At 39.2% G+C, this 15006-nt stretch overlaps 1 protein-coding gene across 6 annotated transcripts in view; it reads left to right on the plus strand.

The window, feature by feature from the left end:
* myo9aa (myosin IXAa) overlaps positions 1-15006 on the plus strand; it is a 97538-nt gene that overhangs the window by 16150 nt on the left and 66382 nt on the right. For all 6 annotated transcript variants that reach the window (XM_086293121.1, XM_086293112.1, XM_086293088.1 and 3 more), the window contains exon 2: positions 5152-6114. In XM_086293121.1, the coding sequence (XP_086149247.1) occupies positions 5239-6114 (876 nt within the window). In that variant the 5' untranslated portion in view covers positions 5152-5238. The remainder of the gene's footprint in view (positions 1-5151; positions 6115-15006) is intronic.

Below are 15006 nucleotides of genomic sequence, written 5' to 3' on the forward strand. Positions count from 1 at the left end.
TGCTAAAGAATGAAAATGCTTCATTTATTCTGCCAAAGAAAGAGGGGACTTTCTGGATGGAACAAGAAAATGAAACCAACAGTTTCTGCTTTTTGATCGTGTTCGAGTCTGTGTTTACCTACTGATCCAAGAGCAGATAAGTCCCAGCGCTGCTCTTAACTTTAATAGATACTATCAGTGTTCAGCAAAGTTTAACTTTAACAAAAGATTGAAGCGGGAATCCCGGGATTGAAGTTGTTTGATATATTAGGTGAGATTGGTTCTTTCCTGACATGTAAAAAAACAAAAATAAAAATCTTGAGCTGATTCCAGATTAAACTACTTGACAACAAGCCCTTATCCATGACTACCCAGGTGATGCAACAGGTCTGTTTCTAGTTCAATTGCTTGAGGAGCTGAATAGGCCACTGCAGGTTTCATCCAGCTGTGCACCATCTGCTTTGTCACTTCCTTAAGGGCACAAACCTCAGAGTTATCTAAAATCAGACCTTTTTTAAGTTGGTGTGCAGACGCACAGGCATGGCACTCAGGTGAAACGATATATACCAGAAATATTTCCTTTCTTACGTTTTTGATTGTTTGAGCACAATGTGAATCATGCGATCAGTGAAGGATGTGAATGTCCATTGGTGCTAGATGTGTATGTTGGAACAAAATATTTCGTTTAGTTAATTTAACTCTCTTAAGAAGAGGGACAAAAAAAGTAGCTTATTAATATTAGCTCTCACAGGTTGTTGTACTGGACAGGTAAATTATAAATAAAATTAATAAGAAGCACTTGCTTATATAATATAAAGGGTGACGTGAACCAGGGAAATAAAAAGGTCTGCAATGGCCTCTTTTTGTAGTTTATGCATCCACCCAAACAAACAAAAAACTTTTTTTTTTTTTATTATTATGTTTTTTTTTTCCAGAACTGTTCAGTACTCTATTAGACCAAATAAAAATTAATTGAACTCGGGTCTATTATATTCAGATTTGCCTGGTTTGCAGCCCTGATAATTATTAGCCTTTAATGTGTTTGATTATCAATGAAATGACTTTGTCATATCGCTTCAGTGACTGAAGATGGTGGAAGATGTCCTGTGATTAGTAAGGTTTTCCCAGAGATGTCTATTAGTTGAATGTCCTCATGTGATGATAAAGAGCGAGTTTGCCAGCATGGCCCTGCACTGTGCAGCACTGCCACAACCCTAAATCCCCCCATCCCCTATCCTTTAAGCAGCGAGCTGACCATCTGTTCGAGACGCCCTAACCCAGTGATCAGAACACACGCTGATACACACAGACGCAGTCGAGTCACACAAACAGGAAAACATTGCACTCAATTAATTCCAGTTTATGGATTCAGTAGTGAGCAGTAAGACTGAGTGACTTATATAAGATCGAAAGAAGTAATGCATATATATAATTCTGTGTGCGCCTGTATGTGGACCATGGCACATGTTTGTATCGAAGTTGCTGAAGTGACACACAGAGTTGGATATGGGGCAACAGGAAATGACCAGGGATGGGTGCAGCATTGTATCATTTCCCTGCTGGAGTCCTTTGTACTCGTCTCTGTGCACCTACTATATGTGTCCCTGTTCCATTTCCTGTTTTCCAGGGTTTTTCTGCTGGGGTCATGGTGCTCATGTAATAGTTGGTGAGGAAATTGATCCAATTTATTTTCAGGCATTGTAATATTAAAGATAAATTTCAAACTAAAATGATTCCTCTAAGGAAAACAAGATATTTTTATGACGGATATCTCATAATATAGATTTATATTAATTCACATATGGTCAAACACAAGTCAGCGTTTGCGCGATAAAATACTGGGGGGGAAAAAATGTCTGGGTGCTATTGACAGGTTCAGAATCAGAATGTCTTTATTGTCATTGTCGCAGGTACAACGCAATTACAAGCGGTCTCCAATCAGTACATCACCCATAAAAATATAAATGACCTCTTGGAGTGACAATTCTGTAAGTTTAATGTCTTAAACCTTCCTAATGACAGCTGCAGGGGAAAAAAAAAAGTGGTTTTCTTTTTTTTTGGGGGGGGGGGGGGGGTTGGATTAAGGCCATTTTCAATCTCCACACAGGTTGTACTTGGAAGCATCATGTTTTTGGGGTTTGTTGCCAGGTATTTTGTGCTTTCCTTTCTCAGTATTGTTATGAATCAGGAGCACCTAAAGGGAATTTCTGTACAGTTTTGAACCTGACAGGAATGAGCTGATTCATTTGATAATTCAAATGAAGGTCCATGTATGTTTTTTGTGAATTCATGTGCTAATCATGACATAAATGGTCAAGTGGTGACATTTTATTGTCAAAATGTGATATTTTTCCTGTTTCTAAGTAACAAAGAACCTTCTTTGACCTTTATTCAGCAACATTCATAAGGCAAAAAAGAGATTGTGACCACTGTAACAGTTAAATCAACTTCGATTCTTGCCAAGTCTTTATATTATGAGCCTGGGCACATTCAGTTTACTATCAAGCTACATGAATATTCCTGGGATGTCGAATTTTAGATGAGCATATTACCAATTTTATTATATAACGTTCTATATGTAAACTGCTTTTATGAATTAATATGTGGGTGTGGATGGGTGTGGGTGTGATGACACACAAGACTGTAATGTTGCCATCGTTAGATGAGGCTTCAGATGTGGTTGGTAGACACACATACCAAAAAAATCTGTCTCCCTTGTTCTTAATTAATTTTTTTAAAATTTCAGTCTTATATGGCATAAATGATCATAATTGCCAAGTAATTATGAGGTTTGTTTACTGCAAGTCTGAACATGAACAAAAATCTACAGTTTGCCTCCAGTGTTCTGTTTTGTTTTTTAAAAGCAGACGTTACATCCTATCACTGTATTCTTGCAATGCTTGATTGTACCTGAACACAGTGTAGTGAATATGAACTCTTATCATTTGTTTCAAAGGGGGATGTGGGCTGCTGTATTCTTTAGTTTTATTATATAAGAGTACATGGATGTTTGACCTTTCAAGAGCAACTTTAGGTTCATTGATTCTATCAGGGGTGGTCTTTGCTTAGCAGCTTGGTCATTAATTCCAGCTCTTTTCCTGTCCTCGTCTGTCCGTGGCCTCTGCTCGCCCCGTGATGCCCCTCTGCTGTGTATTAAAGCGGGAACTTGTGAATGGCGTGATTGTGCATAGAGTAAAGAGGATGGCAGCTGCTGGCAAGAGCTTATGTGTGTGTGCTCGGCAGTGTGGGTGTGTGCTAATGGTAATCCTGTAGATCCTCATGGCCTCTCCTTTCTATGAGTGTACATGTCAGGATCCAAAAAAAAAATTTGGCCCACTGGCAGATTACATAACAGCACATGGTCTTTGTGTCATAATCTGCCAGATTTTGTAATCGGGCAGATTGCAGAGAGCTGCGCTGAAATGCCTGGCCTTAACTCACTAGATTTTCGAAGGTTCATTTCAGTTTTAGCCCAGAGACGTTCTCAAAGCCTCCAGGAGTTTAAAAAAAAATTTGTACTTGTTGAGGTTAGATTAAGTTGGGGCTGAACGATATATCGCATTTGCGATAATATCGCGACATGATCAAGTGCAATTTTCTAACCGCAAAGGCTGCGATTATACTCTGGACATGTCCAAATTCATGGGCTGCATCCTCCTGAGGCCGCATTTGTAGACCGATTACGTCACAGCGACGCGCCGAAGGCTGTCCAAATTACTACCATATCCCAGAATTCATAGCGCGGCCCAGCCAAACTCCAGTTTCCAGCAATGGCGGCCGCTACTAAGTTTTAAAATTACTCATACTAATCTTTCTGGGTCACAAAATAAACTTTTAACATATTTTCAGGCGAGAAAGTAGCTGTGTAAACATCAAATATCTGCTCGGTTTATCAAGATATCCCATATTTGCAAAAGTGCTTCGACGTTTTCAGAGGCGTCTGCTACCCACCAGCTCGACAGCTAGCCGGGAGCTCGAGGGTTACTGATGCGGCCGAGAACGGCACAACTCCCGGCACATCATTTTCAGATCACCGCGGAGTTTCGCTGCTCGGGTTAAACGTAATATATAAGTCACTTAGACAACCTAAAAATGTTATTGTTGGGCTTTTTTCAGTGTTTTGTTTGTTCGTGAGTAAATCGGTTTGGCTGAGATTAAAGTTATTAGATTAGATAAAATAAAACTTTATTAATCCCCCGGGTGGGTTCCTCCTTGGTTTTCACACAGCTGACTAAACGTCAAACAGAAAACTTATTAAACAGAAGTATGAGACAGTCGAGAATTTACACCAGTGTCTGGTTGTATTTTAGATAGCAAGAAGCAGACGGCCGAGTTTATTAAACTCCACCGAGACAGCGGTGACGCTAATCAGAACTAGACCGTCCAATTTCACGCCTTTAAATTTTAAAGGCGTGTTTGTGTGTGTGTTTATACAATTGCTATTATGTTTGCACTTTATGTGTAATGTTACTGACTGCAGAGATCAGTAAGATGTGTGTATTTTTTATTTATTAGTTTTATTTATTTAATATTATTTTTTAATTGAATGACTGTCTAGTAGTTCACAGATGTCGAAAAACTGAGTGTGGTAAAGCCACTGATTTTGTTTATGTATATTTCTGCAATCTGCACATTGTACTGACTTTCATTTTAATGTTTACACCAGGGTTCCTTGTCAGCACTTTATGCTCAGATGTTTGTAAGCTAAAAATAAACTATTGTGTATGTTCAAATATACTGTTGTGATTGAAGAAGTCAAATAAAAATGTCAGTCATCAATTCATGCATCACCTCATGTCATCATAACATAGGTCTGTCTTCCAGGAAAGAACAGTTTAAAATTAATGTAATATAGTATTGGCCATACTATATGATGTATTGCTTGTCTTTGTTTAATAATACAGAAGACAAAGACCTTAAAAAATAATCGCATATCGCATCGCAATCGCAATATTGGGGCAAAAAATCGCAATTAGATTATTTTCCATAATCGTTCAGCCCTAGATTAAGTCAGCTATGATGAGTTGAACAGAAGTTTATTTTTTCATTGCTTTTGTCATGATAACTAAAGAAGTCTGGCTGTTGATTTAGAAGAAAAAATGGCTGATCAAGCTATCAAGTTGTTATTTTTTTTTTTTTTTTAAATCAACCTTTTTGTTCTTTCTTTTGCAGTGGTAATGTCTTGAATTGGTGGATCCTCCGACACAGTTAAGAACATGCCAGTGCCGGGCTGCTGCTAATGGGAGCTCCTGATCCACCATGAGTGCTCGTGATGGCGTTGGTGGCATGGGCACCCTGGGTCGTCGGCCGCGCTTCGAGAACTCGGAGTTAACCGTGCGCATCTACCCAGGCGCCCTGGCAGAAGGCACAATCTACTGCCCAATCAGCGCCCGCAAGACCACCACAGCCGCTGAAGCCATTGAACATGTCATTGAACGGCTCAAGTTGGACCGCTCCAAGTTTTATGTTCTGGCTGAGGTGAAAGAATTTGGAGGTGAAGAATGGATTCTGAACCCCAACGACTGTCCCGTGCAGAGGATGATGCTCTGGCCCCGTATCGCACTAGAGCACCGGCCGCTGTCAGGTGGCGAGGATTACCGCTTCCTGCTAAGGGAGAAGAATCTGGATGGCTCGATTCACTATGGCGGCAGCCTTCAGATGTGGCTGCAGGTCACAGAGGAGCGCAGGCGCCTGATGGAGCGTGGACTGCTGCCACAGCCTGAATCTCAGGGTGACCATGCAGATATGTGCTGCCTGCCAGAGCTCAACGAGCGCACGCTGCTGGACAACCTGCGCTCCCGCTTCCGCCAGGAAAAGATCTACACTTACGTTGGAAGCATCCTCATCGTCATTAACCCCTTCAAATTCCTGCCCATCTATAACCCCAAGTATGTGAAGATGTATGATAATCATACACTGGGAGATTTGGAGCCACATATTTACGCCGTGGCGGATGTGGCTTACCACGCCATGCTGCAGAGACGGAGGAATCAATGCATTGTTATATCTGGGGAGAGCGGCTCTGGGAAGACGCAAAGCACAAACTTCCTCATTCATCATCTGACTGCTCTCAGTCAGAAGGGTTTTGCTAGTGGAGTGGAGCAGATCATCTTGGGGGCGGGGCCAGTATTGGAGGTAAGCAAAACATACAGTCACTGGGTTTCAGTCATGCAATGTATACATAAGAGGAACAGGAATGCTGTCACCCATTTGTTTAAGTTCTGTTTAAAGCCTCGAGTTTAGCATTTTTGTCGGACAACATTTTTGTTTTTTTGAAACCATAAGGGGTGAAACTAATTGAGAAACCTTTTCAGTTGCAAGCTAGCCACACCCAAAAGCATACTGTGCTTTATTGTCTATTTTACTCTGTGAGACTCCTATATGGGAGTCATATCGCACATATTGGTCTGTGCGATATGACCAAAATCTCATATTCCGATATAAGACATCTATCATCCCGATAACGATATAAATCACAAAAATGTAACATTTTCTGTAAATTCTGTGAATCTTGGGCAGCTCGACTTGCGTGAAGTGTTTTCATCTGGGCGCTGTGTACCTGGAGTTCAGACTTTTAATAATAATAATAATAATGGATTGGATTTATATAGCGCTTTTCAAGGCACCCAAAGCGCTTTACAATGCCACTATTCATTCACTCTCACATTCACACACTGGTGGAGGCAAGCTACGGTTGTAGCCACAGCTGCCCTGGGGCAGACTGACAGAAGCGAGGCTGCCATATCGCGCCATCGGCCCCTCTGGCCAACACCAGTAGGCAAGTAGGGTAAAGTGTCTTGCCCAAGGACACAACGACCAGGACAGAGAGCCCGGGGATCGAACCGGCGACCTTCCGGTTACAGATACGCTTCCCAACCCCTGAGCCACGGTCGCCCCATTTTAACCGATGCATGAAGCTATACATTTTTAGACATAAGTTGTAACGGCCGCCGTTTTCTTTGTACTTATTACACGGCGTGCTCTAGAAAGCCTGTTCCAACGTTTGAGTCTAAGGTTTATTTTTAGCACCTAACGCTTCTCATCTGTAAACAGTCTGCATACTCTTTCACAATTTAGTTTATTTTGAAAAGTCTCAACAGGATCTTGAGCTTTTGTGAAAGGTTAATATGCAAAACAAACAAGCGGACGGCGGAGCCACGCCATTGTTTTACCGTTGTGGTTGCTAACGACAACGTGTAAAAACAGGCGCTTGTCCGTCAGTAGTGTGGTCATATTAAATATAAGAGAAAGACAGAACTTTAACAAATTATTAGGCCACTACAGGGACCATCAAAATGATGAAAAAATATTGCAGTAAACAGTTTATTTTGCGACACCACAAAACAAACGATGGCGTCGTATGAAACTATAGATGTTTTGATATCATTATCCGATATATATCGTTATATCGAACAGCCCTAATGGGAATTTTGTTATAATGAACATCAATTTGATGTCTGTAATACTTAAAGCCTGCATTTGCGACCACACTCTCCTAAGGAAAGTGTTTAACTGAGATCATAAATCAGTCGAGCATTGGGACTTTTTCTCATGCACATCTATACAATCACACTTCTTTTTAGAGTCAGCACTCTTTCTAATGGCCATTAGAAGGAGTGCTGGTTTGTAGAAGAAGTACAAAATGGATCATTTGAGACCTAATCCCCCCCCACCCAAGAAGATCAGACGTCATCGTACAATTTTTTGATTATGTCATAAAACTATTTTAAAAAAGCTGCTATAACACTGCAGTTGAAGTGTGTTATTAAATACCTGTTTTGCATACAGATCTCAGCTCTCCTGATCATATCTCTGTTAGCTTTGTAGTTTAAATTGATTCTCCGAGATTCTCTCATCCTTGAACTGACGACTTAAAACGTAACTTTTACTCACCTAAAAACTTGATGGCTCTGGTTAATAGAGCAGCCTGGTTGACTTTGACTTTAGCTGAAACTGGGAGAAGAACGTCTGTAGGTAATATTTAACGGTTACCATGTCCACTTTTAATGAGAGGTCGTATTACTCATTGTCACATTGCCTGATCACCTGCTGTTTACACTCAAAATGTTCAGAGCAGTGTTTCCTGACATATTTTAGTATTTCCTCATCGCAGTATAACCAGCTTGACTGTATGACCTTGTTAAATTGTCTGTCAAATAACTTGAATTAAAATATTATGATAGGGCATAATAGATTATGACCCCTCTTTATACAGTGCTTAACAAATACATTAGGTCATGTATCATAAAAACAAGAAAATGCTTATATTTTTAGAAAATTAGAAGCAAGTCAGAAATTGAAGCATAATATTGATGTTTCTGTTAACAACTGTAGATTGACAAGTTAATCAAAAGATATTTGTGCGCTTTGCTTTTTTTTTTTTTTTTTTTTTTTTTTTAAGCTTGTTTTGTAAAAAGGTAAATTTGAAAATCATGAAAAACAATAGAAATTAAATTTTAGCATTAAAAATATGAGGCCCGCGGGACCTTTTCAGATTCTTGATGCCGTGTTCAGTGCCGTCTTTGACAAAGTTCAATTTTGGTGACCCTTACGTACAGGTGATGTACCCCGAACGTGACACATGAAACAAATGTAAGTGGAGAATGAATAAAAAAATATAAATTGAGGTTTATAATAATTTATAATCGCACACATCGGGTACATGTATAGATACAATGGATCAGTAAAGCAAGATAATTTTGATTGAAGTGCTTGCGCATGCTGTTAGATGAACCATTACATAAACATAAAAAATAGTTTTGTAATTAGCATCACTCTTAATCTAAGCCTGCTGTGGCATAAACCTTACTTTGGGTGGTGGTCGAATAAATTTGTTAAGCATTGTGCGTATTTTTAAAGTCTCTCCCCACATGGTAATTTGTTTCCATCGCTATCAAAGCGAAGTCAAATTGACAGTAGTAGATTAGAAGCCAACTTCAAAGGTGACGAGCAAAACAACAAGTCATGCAACAAGTAGCTCTACACCACATTCATTACCCTGTGTTTAAGCAAGGAAGCTCTAAGGAATGCCATTCATTTGTGCGACTCTGGGGTTAATGTGTAAGCATGTTGAGTTAATCCACAACACGGCAACGTGAGTGAATAGTTTTAAGTGCAGAGGAGCAGCCTTTAATTGTTTGCACAGTAAGATTGCATATCTGCCTGCTGGTGATTAATGCAGAGACTGTAGGTGCGGCGCTACTGCAAAGAGGCTGAAGGAAGGGCGGAAGGAACATCAAACAAAGTCTCCTCAAAGGGATAATTTATCTCATTTCTTTTAAGCTTGTGTTTTAAGAAAAAACACAAGCACATGATTTTTTTTGTTGTGGAAATAAAATCCATGTTAGAGTTTTAACTTCTGTTGGTGTTAATGTGCTATCAGCTTAATGTAAAGAATTTTGAACGTAAACTTGACGTTTACCTTAACACTGCCTGTTGGTTTGGTGGTTATCAGTCTGTTTGTGCTTCTTCAGGAGCGCCACTGCATCTGCTCCTCATCTCTTTGTGACCGACTGTAAAAGGCCACATCTCTTTGGAAGTTGGGTTGCAATTTAGGTATTTTTAGTTGCACACCTAACCTCTTTTGATTATTCTTTCAATTTCTTGACTGACCTTTCCTTCACACTCCCAAATATGTGATGGATAATTTACAGTTTTGGTAATCTGTTTAGAAAATTTAAACAGAGTCTTCTGGAAGCCTTTTTCTTGACACTCAGCAGCTCTTTGTTGAGCATCTATTTTGAGGTAGTAACCTCAATTAACTCAACAATAAAATTTCATTAAAAAGCTTTTGAAACATTTGCTGCTTTTACCCCAAATAAAGTTATAAAAAGTTTTGGGTTTTTTTTGTTTTCCTCCTGGAAGTTATCCCTCTGCTCCCATAATCTTTGTAGTGACAGAATATTTCCACAGACCTCAGTTCAGGATTTTGTGACTGCCAAATGTCTCCATTATAATGATTCTGGTTTAAGCTGGTATGGAGGGAAATCCAGTTTTTCTTATGTCATGCCAGTGTTAATCAGAATTTAGGTTTAAGAAACACCAAACAAGCAAATTCAAGTGGAAAGTTTTTTTTTAATAGAGTCTAATGATTTGAAAAATAACAATGGAAAAAATAAAATGATCAGCACCTTGTTGTGTTATGTGGGACCACACGTGGTGGTTTGTCAAATACAAATCTAAGATAATGTGGTGGATTACGGCAATTCAGAGTGGTGACGTGTATGATTGCTTGTATGAGCAGTATAGAGCGCTTTGCTAACACAGATCACAGGTTTACAGACCATCAAGTAAGAAAAGTGTTTGCCGGTGAGTGACTTTAATTTCCTTGCAATGTGTTTTTTAGTGGTGGTAACTGTTGCTTTCATTTACTCTGACAAAAGTAAAAACGTAGTCATTTCCCCTCACACTTGGGCCAGGTCATTTAGCAATGACTCATTTAAAAGACCAGGACAGTGCTCAGGCGCCACGCTAAAGTAAATGAATACTATACAAGGCAGAGCACACCGACATTTTCTACTGACTGTCAGTTGAAGGACAAAACCACCCCGAGCTAGACAGTTTTGTTTTTTTTTTCATTTTCTTTTTTAAACTCGTGATACAGGATATCACTTACAAAGGGGGTTGGTCTGGAAACCAGCCAGCAGCTGCAGTTATGTGTTAAGATCATGACAAGCTCTGTCCCTCAACTGTTTCAATTAATATAACTGAGAAGGAGATGAAAACGCACTCTGTGAGGACATGTTATTCCAGTTAGATAAACACAGCTTGTGTTTTGGTTCATTGTAAATAACCTTTAAAATGAAGGCAGTTAAGAGCTATGACAGCCTTCAAATTTCGGTTAGACATTGAAGGGGGAATAAATGTATTTCACTCACACTGCCCTCGACAGCTTTGGACTTCATTTGACCCGAGAGATTGAAGATCTCAAGACAAGCATGCATGAAATGGGACAAATGCTTCACCTAGTGTTGATTTTGTGCTTATCTGCTGTCTGTCATTCCTGACGTTTTTTTACCTTCTTGCGCCATGACTGAGTTGACAGTAAGCCTTAAATTCCTGTTTAATTGCGTATAGAAATTCGCTGTTTGAAATAGTTTGGTGTGTCTTCCTCTTTGTCTCCATGGTGGCACTGTGTATGGTATGGAAGTTTTGACCACCTGTTTTACAAATTCAGTGTTACATGATTTGCTCTGGGTGAAGGTGAAATATTATATTAAAGCTAGAGCTGGGCGATATGAGATTTTTTCATATCACGATATGTTTTTTTCATTTCAGGCGATAACGATATCTATCACGATATAAGCCAAATAACTATATTTGTAAGATTTAAATGTGCCGTTGCTCACAGGTAAAATGTGAAATAATCAGCAGCTTGTTTTTATTTAAATATTTATTTCCCATAATAAGTTCAACAGGGTAGATGTACTTAAGGAACATGAGACTTTTTCAGATAAATAAAGGCAAATATTGCAAACTACACAAAAGGCAGCCGCTAAAGCGTTTAAGTTTCAAAATAGAACAAACGAAACAGACTAAATTGTCAATTCCACTTAGAAACAAAATATTAATTCTAAAAATAAATCTTAGTTTGTTTTACAGAAGAACAGACAAAACTGACTAACTTTTGTCAATATCAAATAAACTGAGAACTAAAAGGAAATTCTCAATCTCTCCTTGTTGTATAGCTTAGCTTTTCAAACAGTTTTAACAGTTACTTTAGTCTGACAAAAGCCGAATGACGAATTAGCGCTTCCAGTCAGAGACTGAGGCTACGTCCACACGTACACGGGTATTTTTGAAAACTGAGATTTTCCGTTTTCGTTTTAAAAAAATAATCCCGTCCACACACAAATGCAGAAATGAAGGAAAACGCTGCTATGAACATGCCAAAGCAGCAGGTGGCGCTAGATTCCTAACCGTGCAGAAATGTTGGCCAATCAGAAGTCTAGAAGCCTCGGTGGGAAAAAGTAAACAAAGCTGCGGCATAGAAGCAGAACCGAGTCGTATGTGTGGACGGACAGTAACTGTGTGTATATGTAAGCATTTAAACACTGCAGAGAGTAGAATTAACAGTAACAGTATTGTAGAAATTCATTTCACCGAAACAATAACGTGGCGCACAGTGTGACGCATGCACCAGTTTATTGTATTTCCAGACTTGCTTTCGGCACAATTTACAGTGCACGCTACTCTGTTTTTTGTCAGACTTGAAATAGCCGAAATACCTTCACACTACGGAACTTCTATGGCTCTTCCGTTCGACAATCTCTCCGGCATTGGAACCGTCAACGGTTTTCTCTTCGGTCACGCTCGGTTGATTTTTCTAGTCGGCACACTCATTTCCTCCATTATGCGCTGGCTGCTTCCCAAACAAACACACGTGCGGCTTGGCACTTGTGCTGTACGTAGCAAGTCACGCGACGTGACGCTGCGGCTGTGATTGGTTCAGCTCTGCGCTACTGAATTTGGATCGGCCGACCTTTTTTTTTTTTTTTTTTTTAAGAGGACAAGAGCGGCGAGGTCTATCGCAATAGCTTAATTTCTCTATCGAGTAAAAGTTATATCGCGATACATATCGTTATCGTTCTATCGCCCAGCTCTAATTAAAGCCTATTAGCTCTTGTCTGCTTGTTCTACATTTGTTCAGGGGTACTCATCAGTAATGATGGGTTAGTGCACAAAACTGAGGTCAGCAAGTGCTACATAATAGTTTTACTTTTCCTCTCAGCTTTTGTGTCCAATGCATCCTGGGTAGATGAATGCTGAGGATCAATCTTCCTTTCTTTCTTTTCTTTTTCAAAAATGTATCTGTACTTTGGCTGTACTGTTGGTTACTGGTGGTCAAATGTCATCTGTAGTTTAACTCTCAAACAAGCTTTTAATCCAAATGTAAACCTATCAGGGCTTTAGGGGAATGATGTCTGAAGTAGGTATAAAAATGTCAGATAGGCTTAACACCTCCAGTTAAACAGCATTATTGCTTTTTAACTGTTTCAGCATATTACTGTTTATATCTTTTTCCTTATGGTTTCCACATGTTCCATCTCTGTCACGTCCTCTTTAGAATTGACTTCTTAAAAAATCTGAAGGATACCTGTACAATGTTTATACAGTAAAGCAAGTCGGATCTATGATTGGTCTTTTCATGATATTGATACAAGACAGTTCTGTTTCAGTGACTAAATGCCTGAAAGAACCAAGGAGTCATGGTTATTTGACTTGCACTTGTCAAAAGTGAGTTTAATATGAGCTCAGCTGTCTGCTGAGGGTCAAGAGGGAGATTGCTGGGGTTACCTCAAACCGACCTCTCTGACTGAACATTATCAGCGCTCTGAGACCAAGGAGATGTCACAGGGCATCACTGAAGGAACACAGCTAATGGTGTGTATGCAAGTAAAGTGCTTCAGGGACGCTTTAAGGCGCCTGAGCTCCAGGGCACTGCTGCTGGTTTTGCCAGACCTCTGTGGACAAGCGAGTGCAGGAGCTCCTGTTGTGCTCCTCTGTGTTCCCAGCCAAAAGAAACAACCCCACTGTGAGTCATCCCAGGTCAACAGTTTTACCGCTCAGCATCTCTTTTACTGCTACCTCAGTACACTTCTGCACTCGCATATTTAATGCAATCTTCCCAGAGCCCCCACTAATACAGAGTAGATTAGTATGTATTACAGCTTCTCCTAAACTGGGCGGGGTTGAGTGAGATTTACTGTGCCCTGAAAATGTTTTCTTCAGACTGTGAAGTTGGGAAAAAAAGAAGAGAAATGGGAATGATTGAGCACCATTCATGTGCACTATCCTGCTGTTAAGTATAAAGTTACAGTGCTGTGTGTTTTATTCAGGTTAAACGACGGTCAACAGTGTAATACTGGCCAGTTTGGTTGCTTATACAGTGGGATTGGCCCATGGGCTGTATTCCTGATCGAGTAACATGTAAGGTGTTTTTCAACTGATACTCACTGGACTTTAGTTAAAGTTGTCAAAAAGTAAGCTCATGTCTTTTTGTTTTTTCCAATGGTGTGGGATTCATCACACATCATATTTGCAATCATCTCAAATCAGTAAACCTTTTCTGTTGTCTTTTCTGTATCATGTGGCTATTCTCAGTGGCTCAATTACCTTTGATTGCATGTATAAAATAATAAAGGTGGACAGATTACCTGCACTACTTAGTAAGATACGTTTCTTATCTCGTCCAGCGAATCACATCCTTCCTCCGCCCTCTGTAATCTTTCTAATTGTCATCTCATAACACCAACTTACCAGGAAATATCTCATATCCATGTTACTTTACAATTCACATTTTGTCATCTGAGAAGCTAGTGGAACAAATGTTTAGTGGGCTTTTAACCTCCTAAGACCCAAACTCTTCCACTGCATGCATTTTTTATTTCTCTTTGATATTTGGGCATACTGGGGCCCGATGAATGTAAAAACAAAGAATTATCAGATTTATTTTTTTTTTACCTTTTTGTTTTTAAGAAAAATGAGAGCCACATATATTCATTTAAAATTTTGATAGAACAGTAGCAGTATAATATCCTTGTAAGTGGATATCAGGCCCTTGTAGAGCAAAATTGAGTATTTTGGTCTAAATAACCCAAAATGTGATGTCCACATATGCAGATGCCAGGTCCTAGGAGGTTAAAATTTAAGTGTGATATTGTAGAAAAGGTTGTGTTTTTCAAATCTATAAATTTTTGTCCACTTCTTTTTGTCAGTAATCTGTATGGTAGGTTTTAAGGAATTTTGAATATCTGAAATTTCTACATTTAAAGGTTTTGTTAGAGTAGATGTGTTAATTAATTGAGACCTCAATATTGATTAAAATAAATAATAAATCAGCCCAAATATAAGCACCGATGAAAGTAAAAAAACTTCTGAAAATGTATATATGTATATATGAAATGTAACACATCTCATATATACATATGATTATTTTTATGTGAACACATTTATACACAGAAAAACTTATCAAGACATTTTCGTGTTCCCATGTTTACATATAAACAGTTTCTCTTCAGTGAGTCT

This window comes from Aulonocara sp. 'chitande type north' Nkhata Bay, linkage group LG1, assembly GCF_057382095.1.
Source record: "Aulonocara sp. 'chitande type north' Nkhata Bay isolate Kocher_YH1m ecotype deep benthic linkage group LG1, A_spYH_male_GT1.1, whole genome shotgun sequence".
Lineage (NCBI taxonomy): Eukaryota > Metazoa > Chordata > Actinopteri > Cichliformes > Cichlidae > Aulonocara > Aulonocara sp. 'chitande type north' Nkhata Bay.